A 21,768-nucleotide genomic window follows, 5' to 3' on the forward strand; every position below is an offset into this window, starting at 1 on the left:
CATTTCAAACCCACCTTGAATGAGCAGCTCTCTCATCCGGTCAATGAGCAGTTTGGCCTCTTGTGGGTCAGTGAGGGACTGCAAACAGTTGTCCACATAAAAGGCTGTGTGGACTGAGTTGAAGACATCTGGGTGAGAATCACTGTGCTGTTTCACGTGGCTCTGAAGGGCGAAGGTCGCACAGCAGGGACTGCATGTCATCCGAAAAGGCACAACTTTCCACTCATACACATCTGGAGGCCGCTGTGTCTCACAGTCTCTCCATAGGAACCACAGCAGTGGACGGTCTTCTGGGAGGAGGCGGACCTGGTGAAACATGGCCTTTATGTCTCCACCCACAGCCACAGGATGCTGTCTGAAGCGGAGAAGGACACCCAGTAGTGTAGGCCCCAGGGTTGGCCCTGGTAGGAGGTATTGGTTGAGTACAGTCCCTTGGAACTCAAAGGAGCAGTTAAAGACTACTCGAACTTTGTTGTTGTGATGTACAATGTGGTGTGGCACATACCACGATTCAGCAGAGCTATGAATCTCTTCTGGAGTCAGCTTTACCCCAGAGCCGGAGTCGACCAGTCTCTTAAAGCGACACGAAGGAACTTTCAGTTTTCATTGATTTTGGCGGCGCCAGTGGACAAAAGCGGTAGTGTTTTGCCTGAACGAATACTACAGTTCCCATGAGGACTAGCGTGTGACGTCGTAAAATGCTGCTCCCGGTGGCATGCTGTAGGACTGATCTCGCCTTCATTTGTTTCCAGTGGCTATGTGAAGGATGGATAACGACGAGGTAATGAGTCTAATGGTGGCTAAACAATGTTATATCATGATGTGACGCATGCCGTAAAGCAGTCCGCACATTTGAAGTTTTTTAGTGTGCAGGGTTCCTACCACCCTCCTCACAGTTGCTTAGTCCAAGTGAAAGCCCTCAGGCCGTGACAGAGGGGGCATTCAACTAGTTGTAAGTCGATGTATCATCACAAAAGATATTAAAATGTTTTATTAAGGTTGAAAAGTTCCTTAGTATCGCTTTAATCTCCTTGTTGTATGTGTGAGCCAAATCTGGGTTTTTACTCAGCTTGCGTTCAGTCAACCTCAGAAGTCCTGTCACTACATCAGGAGTGACGTGCGTGTGAGGGAAATCTCTCTTTTGGAGCATTGGAGTGGCATATCTTTCCACACCATCTACAGGCACTCTGATGGTTTTAGCTTCCAATATGGCTATGGCCTCTCTGTCCTCCTTCGAGCGTGTCACCTCCTTTTCTGGTCGGTGGAGAGGAGCGTCCAGCTGCCACAGATGCTGTACATCCTGGTACAGGGCATCCGCAGGAGGAAGGCATGAAATGTGCAGGCATTGCATCTCCTCCTGCTGTGTGGGCATGCTGCTGCTTGGACCTTGAATAGCCCATCCCAGCTTGGTGCAGACAGCAACAGGTCCTTGGGCTGGGCCGCGTATGACTGGACGAACCGGAGTTATGAGGTGAGCGTTGTCAGAGCCAATTAACACAAGAGGCTGTATGTGGTTGAATCCCTCAAGCTGCACTCGCTGCAGGTGGTGATACTTCTCCTTCAAGAGCTCCACTGGGCAGGACTGTTTAGCTAAGCTCAGCTGTTGGGCGGTGAATGCACGCACAATGCTGTAGCGTGTTCTGGGCTTAGTTTTGGGGGACACCTGGAATGAGACATAGCCTCCTTTAATCTGAATGACATCCTGACGGATAGTGCGCAGAGACAGAGTTTCTTCCTCCTGTGATAAGCCGAGTGCCTTCACAGCTGCTGGGAGTATAATGGTCTTCTCTGAGCCATCATCAAGGAGATCATATGTGTCCAGTGACCTCCTCTGGTGGTGTAACTGAGTGGGCACGACCTTAAACATGATGCGACCAGAATGGCTGAGAGGGTCTATAAACACTCTGTTGGTGCTCACTGTTAGGATATTAGGATCCTGCCTCTTAGCTTCAGCCAGGTCATGGAGCACTAACAGATGCTGTTCTCCACAGGTGCTGCAGGGCTTCTTGAGGGTGCACTGCTCTGGAGTATGCTTGTGGCCACAGTGCCAGCATTTGGACTTCTCCTTCATCCAAGTGGCTACGGTTTTGAGGTCTCGGTTTTGAGGTCTTTTAAAGTCTGCGCAGTCACTGAGGTAGTGCTCTGTCCCTTCACAGTATTGGCAATATGGTTTAAATTTCTGCTTCTTCTTAGAGGGGAAAGAAGAGCTGGTGGCCTGGGCTGCAGTGTCCGCTTTGGGGTGTGTTGGTGCAGGATCAGAGCCATAATAAATGTATGTGGACTTACTCTGTCTCTTAGACGCAGTTAAGCCTCTGGAGTTCCCCTTATCTGAGGGGGGTCTGTCCAATAGCTGGGGCTGAGTGGCTTGCCTTGAGAGCTGGAGCACTTGAGACTTACGCTCGAGCCATTCCGAGAGGTCATACATGGTGTATGTGCGGCTGCTGCCAGTGCGTATGATGCCCCGTGTGATTCAGTACTCAATGAAACTGTCTCTGTAGCTGGAGGGAAGCTTAGTGAGTAATCTGTCTACATGTGACCCACATTGGAGCTCACTAGCTGCTACATCATCCGTGGTGCTGAGGAGGCCCACGAGGCTAGACACCGCTAGAGTGAAATCTTCAAAGGCATGATGGTTGTCTGCTTTAATGGGAGAGCAGTTAAGTATTGTGCTTAGTTCGCTCTGGACTCAATGTCTGGGCTGCCCGTATCTTTGCTCCAAAGCTCGCATTGCACTGCTGTAGGGGGCGTGGTCATGAATGTAGCGTTTAGCTACTTGTAATGCACTGGGGTGCTCTAAATGATCCAGCAGGATGTGGTATTTATACTCCTCTGTGAGATGTGCATGTGGCCCAAGTAGGCTGTCTAGTCCCTTCTTCAGTAATGCAAAGTCGCTCTCTCTGCCTGATTTAAATGTTACCAGCTTAGGCCTGGGAATGCCATATGAGGACGCTAGTATCATCTCCATCAGGTTTGGCTGGGTTGCTTCTGCTGTAGTTGTGGCATCAGGCAGTGGCAGATAGGAATAGCATGAAGGGTGGTTAGTGACATAATGACTGGCCGAATCAGGTGGCAGAGGTGCATAATATTGACCATAAGCTTGCTGCGCTGGTACTGTCCCCTGCAGTGGCTGATGTGTGAATGCTGCTGAGGTTGCGGAGAGGTTATGGGGCTGTGCAGAGCATACCTGATTATAAGGCGGCGGGCGTTGGTACCTCTGGTTGTAAAGAAGCGCGGCCTGACTGGGTTCAAGTCTCCCAAAGGGCACTGACTGGGCTACTTGAATGGCTGGTCGAAGAGCAGGTAGGATCACATGACTCACCCTGGGTGGAGGAGCAGGTGTAGCTGCTGGCTGGACAGCAGGATAAGCTCTCGGCGGCGGCGAAGGCTGAGGTGCGGGCTGGAACGCAGGCTGTGACACTGGAGGCGGCTGAAGTGCAGGTACTGCGCCTGTCTGCTACAGGGCAGTGTGTCAGTAGAGCTGCTGTAACATTAGGTGGGGACTGCTGCATAACAATCGGCAGAGGAGCACCCTGAACAATGGGGTTGACAACATGAGGAGCTGGCCATGGTGCTGAATGGGGCATTGGGCTGGCACGATGTGGTAATGAAGACGCAGCAAGCACTACTGGCCGGAACAGACTCACCGGAGTGCTGGCGTCCTGCCTCGTTGCTGGTGCTAGGATGTTAACTTGATCAGTGGTGCAGATACCCAGGCTGCTACTAGGTTGAGGGGCTTGATGTAGAGCAGGAAGAGAAGCAGCTCTGTCTTGCTCATCACCAGGTCGAGGGAGAGGGCTGCAGGACTTACTGGCTCGCTCCAGCTGCTCCACACCTTTAGTTAGTGCACCGCTGGTCTCTTTCATCGAAAGCTGCATATCATTCATCGTTTTCAGGACTCTGTCCCAAGCTGCCTCCATCTTCTCCCATCTCTGTTCATATCTATCAGACTCCTCTGAACTGGATAATGACTCCCCTGGATCAGGTAAGCCATGCTCATAATCCGCCAGATGTCCCGGAAGCTTCCTGCTCCTGCGTGGACGGGGACTATGTTTAGGACTCTGCTCAGGAGACGCTTCATCACATGGAGATGCCATCTTGGTCACTCAGCCACTAAACATCCGGCTCGAAGGACCATTTGTTTGGGATGTGCACTGATTTGCGATCGTTCATCAACTGAGTTGTCCTCGGTCAGAAGGAACAGGCAAAACTCCAGCCGTGCAGTTCATAGGATTTATTGCAGAGATGAATGGGAGAAGGTAGATGGAGGTGGAGACAGGTGATGATGAAGGTTATTGCAGGCTTTCAGGTTTGGTGTTTATATTTGTGTGAATCAGTGTGTGTCTGTGTCAGTGTGTGTGTGTGTGTGTGGCCATCTGTAACAGAACAGAGAAAACAAATCTGTATCAACAGAATGCAGTGCCGTACAATTCCCCTAGAGGGAGCTCCAACAAAGCAAAAGCCTGGTATATATATATATATATATATATATATACATATATATATATATATATATATATATATACACATAGTTGAATAACTCTTGGAGCCTGCATAACTGAGGCACAGGTTGTTGTTTTTTTTTTTTCTATTTGTAAAATGTGAATCCTTCAAATTTATTCTTTACATGCTTTAGGAAAAACTGCAAAATAAAATAGAATTAAGGGAGACGAGGTGTTACTGTTCAAAAAAATTAAAGGTTGTTTCAAAAATACATGTCAAAGCCTTATAATTGCACATTAGAAGTTTGAAATTGTAAGCTGAAGTCTAACAGGACAGTTGTATATATGGCCTGTGTCCGCATTTTTGGCCTGCACCTTGATGTGATGAGTGGGTTTTTCACCAAAACAGCTTTTCATCTGTTTTTGCAACATCTTTCTGTCATGTGTTATGTTTCCAAAGAACAGACATTTTTTTGGAGCCATGATGATTTTTATGTTTGACCACTAGGTGGGGCATGAGGATTAGAAATGCATACAGGTAAGACAGCAGCTGGTGTGTGTGAGAGCGGCGGCAAAACGTTTTTTTATTGTTTTTTTTTTTTTTTTTGACTGACATATCACATAATTTTACATATTTTGTTAAACAGTTGTGTAATTAAACTGCTGAAACTGTCCTGCTGTATTTGTGATTTTTTTTAACATGGAGGATGGCAAGGACTTGGTGTGTGGGGCTGACCCTCTCACCTTATGAAAGACATTCTGTGAGAACTGAGCCTATTTCTTCATCACTTTGTACTGGACACACATTTTAAGACGAGCCTTGAAAAGCTTTTCAAGTTGGAATGGCTCAAAGGCAGCACCACAGAGGCAGAAACAGATTTATCGACGCTCCTCACTGGGCTGTTCAGCTAAACCAGGGGTGTCCAAAGTCGGTCCTGGAGGGCCGCAGCCCTGCATGTTTTCCATGTCTCCCTGCTTCAACACAGCTGATTGCAATGAGGCTCGTTATCAGGCTTTCTGCTGGACTTGGCCATGAGTCTTCATGACAAAATTCGGGGAGGTCACCGAGGATTATTGGTCAATTTCAAAAACATTCTGCTGAATAATCTTGCGCCTTAACGGGGGAAAGCAGGTCTCCATCAACACTGTTTGCTGTATGCGTTCTTCAGGACTATCCTGAAGGATGCATTTGAAGAGAAATTAAAAAAAAATCCCTGAAGGTCTATTTACAACCCTAGACACCATGGAAAAAGTTGTGTTCTAAGCGAGGATTTTCAGCTATGTCTACATAAACTGACCTTCTCAGTAATTGCAATTTTAATTTCAAGTATTTTGAAAGACAACACCAAGTAAGTCTGTTAAAAATTAAATGTTAATGAAATGTTCTGATACTTCAATAAGTGACTAAATATGTTTAACTGAACACTGCTTTTATCCACAAAGTGGATGTTCAATATATTTGAGAAGCTGAAAGCTTTCACAGATTTGGGTCACGACTCGTCTTGAAGTCAGACCAGTCGAGAAACACTGTTTTAATACATCTGCTATCTGATGTCATTTCCGTCAGAATTAACTTGACTTTAGGGTTTACCTCTGCTTTTATCACTTTGTCAAATGGCTGCTGTAGTTTATAGGATTAAGACCACTAACAATCTGAAAGAGAGTGCAGTTAATGCTTTAGAAGAGTCAACTCTCACTCCTCAACTAATTTGGAGAAGTCTCTTCTTTTCCTCAACATATGGACATAAACTTTTTCTCTTTTCTTTCCCCAGACAAATATAACTGTACCCACTTATTTAAACTGTTACTTTTGCTTCACCTGCTTAAGAAGGTTATTTCATCACATGTTTCTTTGACAGCATGCACATCAGATTTTAAGCAGTTTTGTGTCATTGTGTCATAATACGGTCCCAACTGCCCCTGGGCTTTTTTTTTTCTTTTTCTTTTGCAACTTTAACACAGAACACTTTTGCTACAGTCTGTTCAGAAGCTGTGTGGAAGTCACTGCCTGAATGATCAGTATTACTGTCAGCATTATGTTTCTTATTACTTTGAATCCACATCCAGTTAAAAGGAAGCAAAGCTTGATGTCTCTCATCGTCTTCTTCTCCTTTATCAGCACACAGTCTCCTGGTTTTACAGTTGGGTCTCTGGTTGCCACTGGTTCACCTGGAACAGTTTACTGAAGAAATCTCTTTTATTTGTTAACATTTGTGCCACACAGTCAGCTATAGTCTCTCTCTTACCTCCTTTCTTCCACCGCTATTTTATATTTACTAGTATTAGCTGTTACTCCTTCTAAGTGTGTATTTATTCTTTAGTGTTGTATTTAATTTTATCACTAAGATTGAAGTGGACGGTCGAGGTGTGAGTCCACTCACCACTATAAAGTGTTTCAAAGCAGCTTCAGTTAATAAAACTGCATGCAGGTGCTTGGTGGTATCGAGTGTTTACACTGCCAGTCAGTGCCAGCTTTCACGGCTCACTGCTGCCACCACCTGGTAGAACACGGTAAATTACTGTAAAGTGTGCACACGTTCGTTCAGGCGTTCTTGGGGATAAAGTCCAATTTCATGGAGAATTTGACAAGTAAAGTACCGTATATTTAAACTTCAAAGTTTTATTTTAAAAATGTTATTAATTTGCTATTCTTGATTGTAGCACGGAGAATACATGATGAAAATGTCTATATTTGTTCACAAAACCAAACAACTACTCCTGAAAATGCTAACAATCCAAAAAAAAAAAAAAAAAGGCAATTAAATGATACCCTTCCGTGCAAAATACAATGAAATGTCCAATGAGTTTCTCCTACAACCATTGCATTCGGTAGCTGGCTTTTCTGGCAGCATCACTGATACTGAAATTCAATGCTTTGGTTAGAATTTTGAAAATTTGCCAGGTCACCATCCGCCAGGTCACCATCCGCCGAGGGAACCGCAGGGCCGGGTGTGGTGTAGATTGGGTGGCAATCAGCTCCGGAGGGCCCGGTGACCCAATCCCCAGAAACAGAGACTGGCTGGCTTTTGGAACATGTAATGTCACCCCATTGGGGGGAAGGAGCCTGAGCCTGAGAGGCAAGTTGAGAGTTACCGACTAGATACAGTTGGGCTCACCTCCAGTCAGTAAGAAAAGCAACAAAACTGAAGATGTTTCTTTTATATGTGAGTCCTACCCAGATAATGTCAGCAGAGTCCTTCTTTTCCACTCCATGTAACCTTCACATGACCTTTCATTGTATCCACTGCCTCATTTATTGTCTGCTACATCTATTGTGCACACATTGTCCTCTGATAAGCATCATGCTGTAGCCAAAAATGTACAAGATTAATTGTATCAAACACTACATCAGTGTGAGAGGGCAGATACAAAAACACAGCAATATGCTCCATCCTCATAATTCCAGGAGGTAAGCTATTTACTTGATCTTGCTTTTGATATTTTAACAGTTTTTGTTGAATTCCTCATATTGAAAACACACCTGATTTCACTGTCAGGTATACTTTGTTCTTCCATGCAGGTGAAGTATAATTCAGGTATAAAGATCTTGCAGCATGTGGATGATTTTGAGGATGTTGATTTTAGGTAAACCTGACAGATTTAGTTTGTGCAGGCTGGTGAAACAAAGACAATGCTGTGAAATACAGTTGTAAAAAAAGTACATTTGACCTTGACAGTATGACTCACATAATTATTGACAGACATGTTGCACAAGGTGCAAAGTCAGAAATGCCAACAGGGCAAACTATCATTGAGATAATCTGCAAAACTGAAATTAAAAACAAATAATTCATATCTTTTTTAATTTAATCTCATGTTTAAATCACTATGGTCATGTGCTTAAAATTCAAAATTCATTATACTGTAATTTTTCTACGGTCCTCACTCTTTGAAGCAACTTGTACAGTATTAATTTGCTTGAATTCTTTTCCCCCTGTAAACAGTGTGTTTTTACTGTCCACCACTTCCAAGAAGATTAGGTAAAATATACCTTTATTTGTCCTACAATGGGCAAATGTGCATTGTTACAATGGTGAGTGGATAAATAATATAACCAATAACAATAAAAGACAATAAAAATGAGAAGATATTTTAAACTATTGCATGATGATGTTAAATATTTTAAATATATCAGAAATATATCAGAAATTATTATTATTATTATTATTATTATTATTATTATTATCATTATTTTTGCCCAAAATAAATGGATAATCTTTATTGTACACAAGAGAACTGTAAAGTGAAAAAGTATGAGGCTGGAGCATATATTAGTCACCGTCAGGAGTAATATGTACTCCTGTATTTTTATTCTGAATCATCTGACTCATTCTATTCTCAGATTCTATTTTATTCTGTATGGAGCAAAGCTGTAAATAATTTCCCTCTCGGGACTATTCTTTTATTCTACTCTATTTTACATTCTACGTGTGCTACAGTTATAAAGACTGTATGGTATTTAAATTCATCATTTATTCACAGTTATGTAAAGATTTAAAATCTATATTTTGCTTATCTGGACACGAACTCGATATGCATTTTTTTGAATGAGTGCACCTCTGCTTTAATTCCAACTGCTGCACTTGAGTGTTCTCTCTGTCCATTCAGTAATTCCAGTGTGTGGGTGCAGCCTGCTGCGCGCGGCGCGCTGCGGGGATTGGACGGCTGCGCCGCGGCCGGGGCCCGTTTGAACGCCGTCCTCCCCTCACCATTGGTCGGACACGTGTCTGGGGCGTTCCGCTGGGGCAGCCCGGTTGTGTCCGGGTAAGATGGCGTTGGAAGAGCAGTGCTCGGCACCACCTCGATGGCGGTCCATATCTGTCACGCACGTTGAGTTCGCGGAAGGTATGTAAACTCTCCGGCGCGTGTTTAGACGGCCGAGCCGCGCGACTCGCCGGCTCTTTGATGATTTCGCGTGTTTTTGTTGCCAGTGAATGAACGCGGCCGTCGGTGCCCGTGCGAAATAGTGAGCCTGCCTGCAAAACAACGGGGCTCAGCGGGGAATGCGACCCGGACTGCCAAATTGTGAGCCGGCTACGCATGCGCAGTTGATCATAATGCCCACAATGAAGCTAGCTAGCCTGCTAGCTCCCCCAATATCGGCTTTGATATTTTCTCCACGAAATCAACGGACGTGTTGCGTTTGGTAGAAATTAATTCTCACGATCCCAGCATTCCGAATGGCTGAACGTGAATCGTGACCGTGACAGCGGTAGCTTTGTGTGTAGCCAGAACTATCGGCTAACGTAGCTAGCTCCTTGGCCTGATAGTGATGAGTGTAAGTAGCACAAACCACCCCGCATCCGACTTAACTACACCAGATAACGAAATCCGAGTCTGAAGAAGCCTTGGTTACTTTTCCACGTTAGTATGGGACCTGTATGTGTAGTATGCGGACCACCCGGGTCCACAGAGTGCCTCCCAAGTGTCACTCCCACCAGCTCTAAGACACTTTCCAAGTGTTTGTGTGTGTGTGTGTATGTGTGTGTGAGTGCTAACATCCACGTTGTGTTTCAGATGATCTGACGGGAGAGGTGCTGGCCTACATCAGTCTGCTACCTGTTTTCATCCTCGTGGGATTTGTCACACTCATAGTGTTTAAACGGGAGCTGCACACGGTGAGTCCTGCTTGTGCACCTCAGGGAGAAACAGGTGATTTGTAGTCAGGCTGCGATCTGCCTGGATGGTCTCTGAGGGGCCCGGACCGGAGCCTCGGGCAGGACAGCAGTGTGCCACAGCTCATGTTGACCCTTTTCTTCCTTCTATGTGTGTGTGTGAGACAGATTTCCTTCTTTGGCGGGCTCATATTGAACGATGGCGTGAACTGGGTGCTGAAGAACATTCTCAGAGAGCCGCGCCCATGTGCAGGTGAGTGGGGCTGCTGTGTGTGTGTATGTGTGTGTGTCTCAATTGGACAACACAAAGAAACGACTCAACAGGCTTTGTTCTTCAGACATCACAGCCTGACATCTGTCCTGGCACACAGTGTCGTTGCTTCTTCTGGCCAGTTTATCTGCCAAAATGTGAGATTCGTATCCCTGTGCTGTGTAAACGAGGTTAAGCATCATATGGCTCCTCAGAGTGTGCAGCACCGCTGACATGTGTGAACAGCGTCTCTTCTGCTGCGTCTCTAAATAGACATCCACTTCCTGTGGTTGTCAAACGACCAGTGTCACACATTGTTTTTCTTGAGAATGAGATGCATATCAGTAACCGCAAAGCTATGCAGCATCAGTGTTTTATAAATAGTATCATCACATTTCTACTGTTTGAAACCTGCATGCAAATAAAAGAAAAAACTGTTTGTTTCAAAGCATCAAAATTTGAGAGATTTTTGTGAGTTAAAAAAACAAGCAATAAGTGAATTTAGTATGTTGTCTTCCACTTTTGTAGGATTTATTACAACTCAATATGAATTTAATGCTGTAGTTAGTGGACATTTAGGCTCCGTTTACATGACGAGTCCAGTGAAAATGCATCGAAACTCCCAAGTCCCAGGAGACAATGAACCGTGAGTCATGACGCTCTGGAGGCTAACGTAGTTGTTTGTTGTCTGTCTACTCACGCATGTGCAGAAGAAGTGTTTACCACGGCTGTGGTGTTTATGCACAGTAGCAGCGTGTCAGAAACGACCCAGTTCTGTTCCACCTGCGGAGCTGTTTTCAGAAAGTTGCATTTCGTCTGACTCCGAGCACCGTTGCCATGTAAATGATCACAAAAATGTCAGTTTTCACTTGAAAACGTTTAAATGCAGCCGAGACGGCAGAGGTCGATACTCTAAAGCTCTGTTTTATCATTGTTGCTTGAATGTATGTGTTGCCATCGGTTCCCATATTCTGTTTCCTGTTTATTAATCAAGTTTCAAAATGACTTTGGTATGGCGGCGCTCTTTACAATGTGTGCTTTTGCAGCCTTACTGAAGGTGATTCATTGGAGTGTGTTTCCTAAAACTTTTTTTTCCCCAAATGGACAATGTTTTCTCTTTGAGTATAGGTTGCATGTAAACCAAACTGAATCTAATCACCTTGCCTCAGACAGTTTCTGACAGTAACTGTTGGACTTATTGGATGTTTTTGAACTTGTTAAATCTTTGATATTGATCAGGATACCTGCTCATTTTTTTAAAAAAGTGTCTCTTTTCTTGTCGCAGGAGCTCACACAACCGTACACAATGAGTATGGGATGCCCTCCAATCATTCCCAACTCATCTGGTTCTTTGTTGTTTACTTCTTTCTTTTCCTTTATTTAAGGTGAGTTCACGTTTCCTGTTGTCTGGCGAGGTTTAAGCATGGAAACACAGAGCAGAAAGTTACAACTTCACGTCGACAGAGCTAAACATGAGCTGGTTTGTTTTCCAGAATGCATCAAACGAACAACGCCCGGTGTGTGGACCTGCTGTGGCGACACATACTGTCCATCATCCTGCTGGGCATGGCCTTATCAGTCTCATACAGCAGGTGAGAGCTGGAAAACCACCTGCAGCTGCTTCAGATGCTTCACATGAATCCCAAAATGTGTTAAATTCTGGGAGTAATAAGAAGTGAATGTTTATAGAGCAGATTATCGTCCTGTCAGGGAGTTTCTGGTATTAAATATGAAGATTGTGTGAATGTGATATTTAAGTGGAGTCTTTTCATCTCCTGTTCCTTTTTTATTGATTTTCAAGTGAGAACTTGATGCTTTGGGTGTGTTTTCGGAGTCTGCGGACAACAACAGAACTTGGAACCCCTGAAAATTACTTGAAAAACGGCTCCCAAGCAGTGAATCTTGCTTTGGTTCAATTCTTGTTGTCGTTCTCGGTTATTTTTGTTCTTCGACATGTACGTTAAACAGGTTGAACGCTCTGGTCGTAGCACACAACTAGGTCAGATTAAACACACACCTTTAGCATCACCGGCGAGCCTTAGAATTGCATCTTTTTGGACGATGCTAAGAGAAAGCTAATGGCTCACGCAGTGAAGAGTGTATCTATGAACTGCTGCCCCGCGTAGCTCCTCTGCCTGTCAATAAGCACCGTGTGTATATTGTTGGACACACCGACAGGCACACAGCTGCAGCATGCTCACATCTTTGACTCCTGGCAGTTGACATCCTGCTTCATTCCACTCACAGCAGTTGAAAACTGTTAGCTTTCCCCCAGAACGAGTGATCTTTCTGCTGCAAACACCTACGTGTGAGAGCACTTGAACCAGAAAGTATACAGTTAATATTTTGGCCTAGAGTTACTCACAGAAATAACTTGAAAAGCCGGTGGCTGTGATTTAAGCAGGAAACGCAACAATCAGCAGCAGTTGGAAACGTGAAGCAGAGGAAAAGGAACTGTTTCTTCCCGTGTGAATTCCTTTTTTTTTCATGAAAAGTATTTATTCTAAGCTCCAGCGTTGCTTGTTCGTTGAGCAGTTCTCACACTTGATGTCTCTCTTTCCCAGGGTCTACCTGCTGTATCACACCTGGAGCCAGGTTTTCTACGGCGCAGTAGCTGGTAGTACCTTCGGCATCATCTGGTTCTTCTTCACGCAAGAGGTTCTGACACCTTTATTCCCCAGAATAGCTGCGTGGTGAGTCGATCTCTTCTGAGGAAACGTCTATACTGAGCATCCGGGAGGTATTCAGTCCACGTCACGTTTTCCACATTTTGTGTTACAGCCGTATTTTGGAAGGTGACTGAATACTTTCTGGATGCACAGTACAACACGCTGCTACAACATACTAAGACTTTTTAACTTTATTAAGGAATAAGTGGATGGAAAAAACTGCTACAGTCATTTCATTGCGGGTATTTTTTTCTTTTGATAGGCCAATATCAGAGTACTTCCTGGTGCGAGACACAAGCCTGATTCCCAACATCTTATGGTTTGAGTACACAGTGACCAGGTCAGAGGCACGGTAAGTTCCTCTCACTGGCAGTGTCGGCTTCAGTAGAAGTGGCTGAAATGATTGTCGTCATCCTGCCATCCCCAACGCGGCGCTGTTGTTGGTTTTGATAATGAAATCTCACACACAATGAACAATAATAATGGTGAGCACGTGCGTTCTCCTATGGACAGATGAACAAGTTGCATTGTTAATTCCTCGTGACGGTCAACTCTAAAAGTACCAAGTCCCGGGAGAACCTGGACTGGGAGTCACGACGCTCATTGTTGTCCATCGACTCGCGTAGAAGAACCGTTTGCTGCGGTCATGGTGTGACTGTGCAGCAGCCGTACATTTGTGGCGATTCACACACTTTTCTTCTGCCTTCCTCCAACAGAAACAGACAACGAAAGCTGGGAACAAAACTTCAGTGATCTCCACAAATCTTTTTTTTTTTTTTTTTTTTTTTTTTTGTGAAACTGAGATTAGGACCACACACATACACACACATTTTACATTCTCGCACTTCCACACAAAACACATGCTCTGTCGACAAACAAAAAAGCAAAACAATTAAAAAAAAAAACTAAACGAGAACAACAACACACTGGAGAACCACTTTGGGACTGACGCGATTGCGAGGAGTAAAGGCCAGAACCCGTTCACAGGTGGCTAAAGAGTGCCTGGACCCGGCCCGGAGCCTGCAGCCTGAGCAAGTCCGTCCACACGCCTCTCCTTCTTGTACAGCTTGCCCAAAAAAATGCTCTCCAATGCATGCAAGACTGTGCAAGAGGCATACTATTTAATGATAGATTAATATATACATATATATATTTTAACTATACACGCACGCTGACAGTAACGGTGTACTGTAAGAGATTCGAGGAGCCGAGAAAAAAGGAGGCTTTGGTCAAACAAATTTTGGTGGGCGTCATTGCAGCATGTCTTTAGTGATTCCTTTTTTTAAAAATTGAAAATTAAAAAAAAAAAAGAAAAAAAAAAGATGATAGCTGGTGGGATCGGGTGGTGTCGGGGGGGTAGGTTATGGTTTTGTTGGGGCTTATGTGAAATTAACAGATTTTTCATTGTTATATAATAGAAGATGAACAATTTCTAAAATTGGTTACGGTGTAATATAAATAAAATTTGCACTTTGTGTAATTTACAAGTAAAAGAAAAAAAAAACAGACTAACACTAGTTAAATGTAAACATCCTCCCCCCTCCCCCCCCTCCTCCCATCAGTCTTTTGCTTTGTGTCTCTGACTGTCAGTCCTAATATATTAGACTCCAAAGCTGATTTGCAAGCAACGTAATTTTAATGTACCTTCTGTACTATTGAGCATCGAGGTTGTGGTTTTTGTTCATATCCGCGTTCGAGGGGCGATGAGACTGAATCGCAGTCTTTCTTTTCTTTTCTTTTCTTTTTTTTTAATTGTTGAGCACACTTTGGACCGAGAAAGTGTTGTCTTAAATGCCTCACACACAGTAGCAGCCTGGGAACAGACTTCTGGGAATCAGTTTTTCTTTTTGTAAAAAAATAAATAAATAAATAAACAAAAAAAAAAGAAAATAAAAAAAAAATCAGTTTCTTATCTTGTTCTCTGTCACGGCAGAGAAGCGTTTTTACTTGCTTTTCCAAAATAACATTCCATATCATTTAGCGAGAAAACACAATGACTGCTGAGGGGAATCCGTTTTTCTTTGTTTTTGTATTATTTTTGAAGAAAGGTGAGAGAAAATAAAAACAGCCTCAGGTCAGTCGTAGCATGCGATTATGCTCATTCCTCACAGCCTACGGCAGCTCGAGCTGAAAGCTGTCAAGTGAGGATCTGAAGCTCATTTTAAAATTAAAAAAAAAAAAAAAAAAAAAAACTCATATCATTAGCTCCACAAAGGGAAGTAGTTCTCTTAGAAATTGATTTTTTTTTTTTCCATGTGTAACCTATATCAGGCTGAATAAAAATGTGTTTATGTACAACTGATGCTTCAAGTGTCATGTTTCCAGATGCTTTTGCACATTTAACTGACAGATAAATGAGTGAACATCATTTTGTAGAAACAAATCCAGTTTTTCAATGAGAAAATTAATATATCAGTGACACGAGGGAATAGAATAAGTGAGGAAAATATGCCAAAGTTTTGAAATACAGAGGTTTAACGATTAGAAATCTTGTATTTACTTCAGACTTGAACAGGTGTGAATGTGTGTGTGTGTGTGTGTGTCATTGTGTGTGTGCCTGCCCAGAATGGACCCTCCCTCCTACAGTCGGCTTGACTCGACTCTCCAGCCTCCCTTAACGAGATAAAGATTATAGAAACTGGAGATTTTTAAACAGTTTTCATCAGAAATCTTGTGATCATCAAAAACATTTTACTTTGATATAATAGCACAGGTTTTCCCAAAAGAAAACTTCAAGGAGCTAAAAATAAGGATTTTAAATTCTATTGCGGATTCATTGGGAAGCTAGTGAAGGAGTGGTGTGATCTCTCCTGCTGGTTCCTGTCAGCGCTCTCAGCATTTTGGATCAATAGAAGACTTTTTCAGCAGTCCATGGATTATTTTCTCAGTGTTTCTCGGAGTCAAACGTGTTCCTGATTTTAGAGACAACACAAAAAGCAGTCCTGCAGACTTGTTTGATGTGGAAGTTGAAGGAGAAGTCCCAGGTTCTGGAGTGAAGCACATGTACTTCTTTCCTTCCTCTCTATTCCCCGACATGACGCCTGAGCGCTGCTTCAGAAAATACTTCAGGCCCTTCCTCTTGACTTGCGCTGTGCAGAGAGAAGCGTGCGCCCTACATAATCGACCCATTCCATTTATGATTCACTTTTCAGGTCTTACCTCAGGCTATCCCCAAATATCCGTCGGGAGCTGCTGTAGCCTAGATAGAAATTCAGAAGGCCTCAGCCTACTTCTCCTCCCGTTATTTTCTCTGACCTGCACTGTTTGGATGAACAGTCCTGCAGGAATGTGTGTCTGGAAGGGATTCAAACGGACGCCTCGGGGCTCGTGGTCAGTTCCCCCACCTCAGATGTTTAACTCTGTAGTTTAGGCTCTGTGAAGGTGGGGGCCGTCATGGAGCTGGGCGTCGTACGCCAGCTGAACTGAGCCGAGTGTCAAGGAATGTGGACGTGGAAGGACTGGCGTTCAGTGGATGAAGGCTGTCGCTGCAGTATTTCCAGTAATATTCAGCTGAAGTCCAATCTCTCATCGTCACTCAATGGTTTGTACAATCAATTTTTGACTGTTTCAAAGACTATATAGGGTTTTTGGAACATTTCTTAAGATTTCATTCATTTTTGGAAAACTTTTTCTATTAGTTTCTAGTGTTTCCTTCAAAATTGTTGAGGAAGTTTTTTGTTTTTTTTTCCCCCCAAATAGGTTGAATGCTGATGTTCACTGTAATTAGATCCCAGGGGAGCAAATTAATTTGTTAATCCAACAGCGTTCTCAGTTTGATTAACTAGCAGCTGTGTAATCCAGCTCCTCCACAGTGGACTTATTTGCTGGCGTCCTGTGCTCCACGGTAAATACTAGACCACTGGCCGAGACTCAGACTGAACCTTGATGTGAGACCTGGATTTGAACACGCCAGCTTTTTTATTTTATTTGCAGTAAAGATGAGTCAAGTCTCAGTGGTTATCATTTAATGTGTAAAAATTTAGATAAATATACCCCCCAAGGCAAGCATGATGTCCAATTATATCCTGAAAGGAGTTTCAAAAACTATAACTTGTCAAGTTTTAGCTTTCATGCCAATGAGAACTTATAATTCACATAAACTTCTTGACATTATTTATATGAAGGACTCATCAGTATTTACCAGAGGTGGGACCAAGTCCTTGTTTTGCAAGTCAAAGTCGAGTCTCAAGTCTTTGCACTCGAGTCCCGAGTCAAGTCCCGAGTCCTGACAGTCAAGTCCTGAGTCGAGTCCCAAGTCAAGACAGTCGAGTCCCGAGTCGAGTCCAAGTCCTAAACTTTTTTCCTCGAGTCCTAAACAAGTCATTAAAAAAAAAAAAAAAACTGGGGAGGCACTGTTAAGGAAATTTTGGACTGAGATATCGATACTTTTTGAGAAGCGAGCTTGTAGATTGGGTATTTTCACCATATCTGTCAAACACAACATAAAGGTGCTGTGCTCCACCTGCCCCCAATGACCAGTCACCACTGCTTTTGGGAAGTGCTTGAGATGATGACTATAACTGATTTTACTTTTGGTGTGGCTGCCTTGAAGCCCTCTGAGGCAACTGTTGTTGTGATACTGGGCTATACAAAAATAAATTGATTGAGATGATTAGAGAATTATTTCACATTGTAGGTGACTGTCATGTTTTTAATAAAATCCTCTGGCCTCAAACTTTTATATGAGTTACAAACCCAACAATGCTGAACTTCATGTTGAAATCAGCAACATGTCAGATACATAAGCTACTTGTCAACAGGATTTACAGCTCAGAGACAGCACAGAAACAAACCACTTAACTATATTCATCACAAATAGGAATAAGGTCAAAGCATTTCCAGAATAAAAGAATAAACCTCGGGAGGACAGTTGGAGTTACATTAGAACACAGGCTGTTACCAGAACATTATATCTGTGACTGGACCAATCTTGGCTTCAAGCCTAACTATCCCATTTCCACTCAAATCGAACATTTTACACAAAGCAACTCCAGGAGTAAATGCAAAAATTGCAAAAACACAGTCAGGCAGCCCACAACAGAAACACCAATGATCAGTCTGTCTGATGACTCTGTCAACTTTGTCACAAAAACCTGGTGAATCAGCAGAGGAAGAACAACATGAAGCCTTATTGTCTGACCTTTGTTGCTGGGAGGCTGGAAAAATGTATTATCATCATTATTATTATTAGCTTTAATTATTGGAGCAAAACTCTGCCATGAGTGGATATTCCAGGTTATGGTATGACCTCTTCCTCTCCTGCTCTCTGGTGTTTCATGGAAGTTTTAATTCTGCTGTGCTGCGTTCACTGCCTCCTGTACAACCTGCGTACAGCCAGTCATTCTGTTTCCTTCTTTAATTTATAAAATCTGAGGAAAGACCTAATCACAAATCAACATTTCAACATTTCAAACAGAAAAGCAACTGACATCAGAGGAGGCAGTCTGTTAATCCAAAGAATCACCATCAGACGTCCTCAGATAGCTTTAGACTGATCAAGCTAATGAACCAGATCTACACATACTGACATGTCTCTGCCCTGGTAAAGATGCTCTGCCACCATTAAAGAAATATATTAAAATACTAACTGCACCATCGACACAACAACAAACATTACTGAACATCCAAGGTGTGTTAGACACAGAGAACCATCAGTCTCAGGAGTGTTTTCCATTATTTTATTTGTCCAGGAGCAGAGTTCAACAGAAATGAACAAAGCTGACAGAACTGGTGACTGAAGAGGTGACGTCTGCGCAAAGAAAGAAAGAAAGAAAGAAACAATAAAATAATAGTCCGGTTACCTCCCAGGTTACAGATTACTAGTTACAATGGAAGTGCAAAGTGTACTTATTTGATCAGGAGACCCTGGTTCTTGCTGGAGGTCCCAGTGGAGACCCTGGTCCGGCTCCTGCTGGTGGTTCAGTGTTCTCTTGTGAAGTGGAGAGCAGCCTCAGTTCTCTGCAGCGTCTGAAAACGAGGCTCTGCTCCACGATGTCCCAGGACAGGCTCAGCAGTGTGACGCCGAGCGCCCACATACTGCGGAACAGCTCCGCTGCGCTGCGCCGCGCAGGTCACAGCACTCACGCAGCCTTACGAGAGCGCCCACCTGATGCGGTGCGGCTGCGCCACAGCACTCTGCCTTTTGACCAGACATGCGCTCAGCGCATGTGTGGGGTTATGTTTCCATGACTACCTCCATGTAAAAATGTTTGATCAGGCACTTTATATCGTTACAATTTACTCACCACTCACGCCAATAACTTCAGCTATTGTTGCCCGAGTGTTCTCCTTTCTGCTGGTGTCTTTATAAAAAAGATGACTGGTGGTGACCTGTAGGACTTCCAGTCCTCACAGCTGCAGTTCTGTTGGGGACAAAAGACAGTGTCTGAGTATGTTCAGCTCTGTTTTCTATGTTCAGTGTTAAATGTCCAGTGAGCTGTGAACCAAGGGGCAGATTTAAAAAAACAGTCTTCACTGAAGTGTGCACATTTAAACCTATCTTAAAATAAATTGTGTTTCCTTAATTAAATAAAGCATCTTTGATGCATTCTTCTTCATTACAGTTCAAAAATAAAAATATGAAATTCATCCCTATTCACATCTTTCAATAAAACTCGCATTTCCTTTTAATCAAAAGCAGCAGGTCCCCCGGGGACGAAAAGTATGTTGATGATGAACATTAGCTGAGACTAGAATGAGGCCAAACAGCCTCAAAATGTTGCTGTTAGCATGTTCAGAGTAAAGTTCTTCAGGTCATATCCACATTTCAAAACAGACTACCGCCTCTCGCATAAAGTCTATAACCTGGGATAATCACAGGGTTAAACTAGCAACCAAGTTTTCAGACTCACCACAGGTGCTGCAGAAGAAAGAGCTGCTCTATACGGAGTTTCCACTGGAACAGACGCACATTTAGAACAGCCGCACTTTTTTGTTTTGTTTTTTTAATCCTCTGAACGTCTGTTTGCGTCTCTGATGCTAGCGGATGGTGCGTTCAGGAGCATCGGAATGTTATATACTACTGAAAATAACCGGGGTTAAAATGGCTACACGTGAAGGATTTGTGTGTAGTGGAGAAAAAACACCCCTGGCAAAAGTCTCCCCCTAAACTGACGCCTATGCGTGCATTCCAGGCGGGCAGTGTTGAAAACAGTTTATTAAAAACAATCGTGGCCGACCTGTTGTGTTGTTTGGAATGCGCCTGGAATGCGCGGGTGTTGAAAACGAGCGCTCCCGTCAATGCGGAAGTGAACGAACTCCGCCCGTTGCACGTGGTCGAGGCGACACGAAACAAGCGCTCCCGCTGCAGGCGCACCTCGCCCTGCCATCCCATGAAATGAAGCGATAAAAAATAAAAATGATTCATACATCGCACTTTTAAAATGACTATTGTGACTTGACGTGACTCGTCGAGTCAAAGGGTTCGAGTCAAGTCCAAGTCTAGAGTCACTGAGCTTAGAGTCCAAGCAAGTCCAAGTCTTTTTTTGATTTTATCAAGTCGAGTCAAAAAGTCATAAAATCGTGACTCGAGTCCGAGTCGAGTCCGAGTCTCGAGTCCAAGTATCCCATCTCTGGTATTTACCTTTTAACAAAATGTAATTTAATCAGTATTGTTTAATCGCTGCAGTATACTGAATGTAATGGATATTTTAAAAAGTATAATTATGTTTTATTTTGTTATTCAAGTAGCAATTACTGGTCTAAAGCAGAAGCAAGTCATGGGAAGAGCAAGTGAGTGAAAATGAGAAGAAATCAAGAAATAGATCTGTTTCGCAAAGTGTTGTGACAGCTGATATACATACAGATTAATTCCACACAACGACATAAACAAGAGCACCAGCTCATGGTACTTATAAAGGAAATATGATTCAAGTGAAGTTAAATGATGAGTTTCACGCCCAGTGGGTACACTGCGGAAATCCCACCACTAGATGGCGCTCAGCTCACGTCCGACAGGAACGACTGCGCTGCAAACAGCAGAATCCATCCATGAAGCCTCTCACACTGCAACAGGACAGAGTTACTGGAACTGGAACTGTAACTCACACCAGCAGCCCTGTTATAATCCATCCTGCGTGCGTGAGTCACTGCGAGCAACATCAGGCGGCTTTGAGCTCGGTTAATCATTTTATATGGAAAAACACCACAAACTGACCATCTGCAGAGCATTTCTCTTAAAGGACAACAGGCCAATTTTAGCGGGACGATTCAGGAAAAAAGAGGCTTTTACCATGATTTACAGTGATGTTTTTTAATTAAACTGAATGGAACTCAACTCTTTCCAAAACAACGCTTGATCGAGTCAGTTCATCAAGTGACCACGTGTACTAACTTCTGCAATTCTTCCTGTTTGTTTAAAAAAAACTCATAAAGCCTAAAGCTTCATGTACTTTCTTTCTAAGCATGATGCTTTTTTTCATATATGAACGACACATAAGGGTGTTGATTTACACTTCCTTCAGCATGACATGTCCTGTCTCTATTAATCCCTTTAAAGAGTTAAAAAAAAATTAGAAAATTTACATTTCAGCATCACTTTTATGTAAGATAATTGTCTTCACAACAAGTTGTGAAGACAAATAACCATGAATCTCACGCTCATGAAGGAAAACGTTTTTTGTCCACAATTTTTTTAATCACACCGGACTAAAAGAAATGGAATCAAAATGAATGATTGGTCAGTTATTTTTTTTTTTTTGTTTGTTTTTCAGGCAGAACAATCACATTCAAGCCGTGTGAGCAGGTTCGTCCTGGAGGCTCTTTTAGTGCGTTACGCTGCCAACGTATCTGGAAAC

The 21,768-nt window shown here is 43.2% G+C and overlaps 1 protein-coding gene across 1 annotated transcript; it reads left to right on the forward strand.

Annotated features, from left to right (window-relative positions):
• The first annotated feature begins 9,164 nt into the window (after nt 1–9,164).
• Nucleotides 9,165–15,165, forward strand: LOC115382665 (dolichyldiphosphatase 1-like). Its single transcript, XM_030084492.1, has 8 exons — nt 9,165–9,284; nt 9,957–10,057; nt 10,223–10,307; nt 11,590–11,689; nt 11,798–11,896; nt 12,869–12,997; nt 13,236–13,325; nt 13,690–15,165. Exons 1-8 carry the CDS (start codon nt 9,209–9,211, stop codon nt 13,724–13,726), a joined length of 717 nt encoding a protein of 238 aa, XP_029940352.1. The 5' UTR covers nt 9,165–9,208; the 3' UTR covers nt 13,727–15,165.
• Nucleotides 15,166–21,768: the final 6,603 nt, after the last annotated feature.

Source organism: Salarias fasciatus (genome assembly GCF_902148845.1).
Source record: "Salarias fasciatus chromosome 7 unlocalized genomic scaffold, fSalaFa1.1 super_scaffold_4, whole genome shotgun sequence".
In the NCBI taxonomy this organism is placed as follows: Eukaryota; Metazoa; Chordata; class Actinopteri; order Blenniiformes; family Blenniidae; genus Salarias; species Salarias fasciatus.

Coding starts and splice junctions, on each gene's coding strand:
- LOC115382665 (XM_030084492.1), top strand. CDS start 9,209: ATGGCGTTGGAAGAGCAGTGCTCGGCACCACCTCGATGGCGGTCCATA. Junction 10,058..10,222: donor TTAAACGGGAGCTGCACACG/GTGAGTCCTGCT, acceptor TGTGTGAGACAG/ATTTCCTTCTTTGGCGGGCT. Junction 10,308..11,589: donor AGAGCCGCGCCCATGTGCAG/GTGAGTGGGGCT, acceptor TTCTTGTCGCAG/GAGCTCACACAACCGTACAC.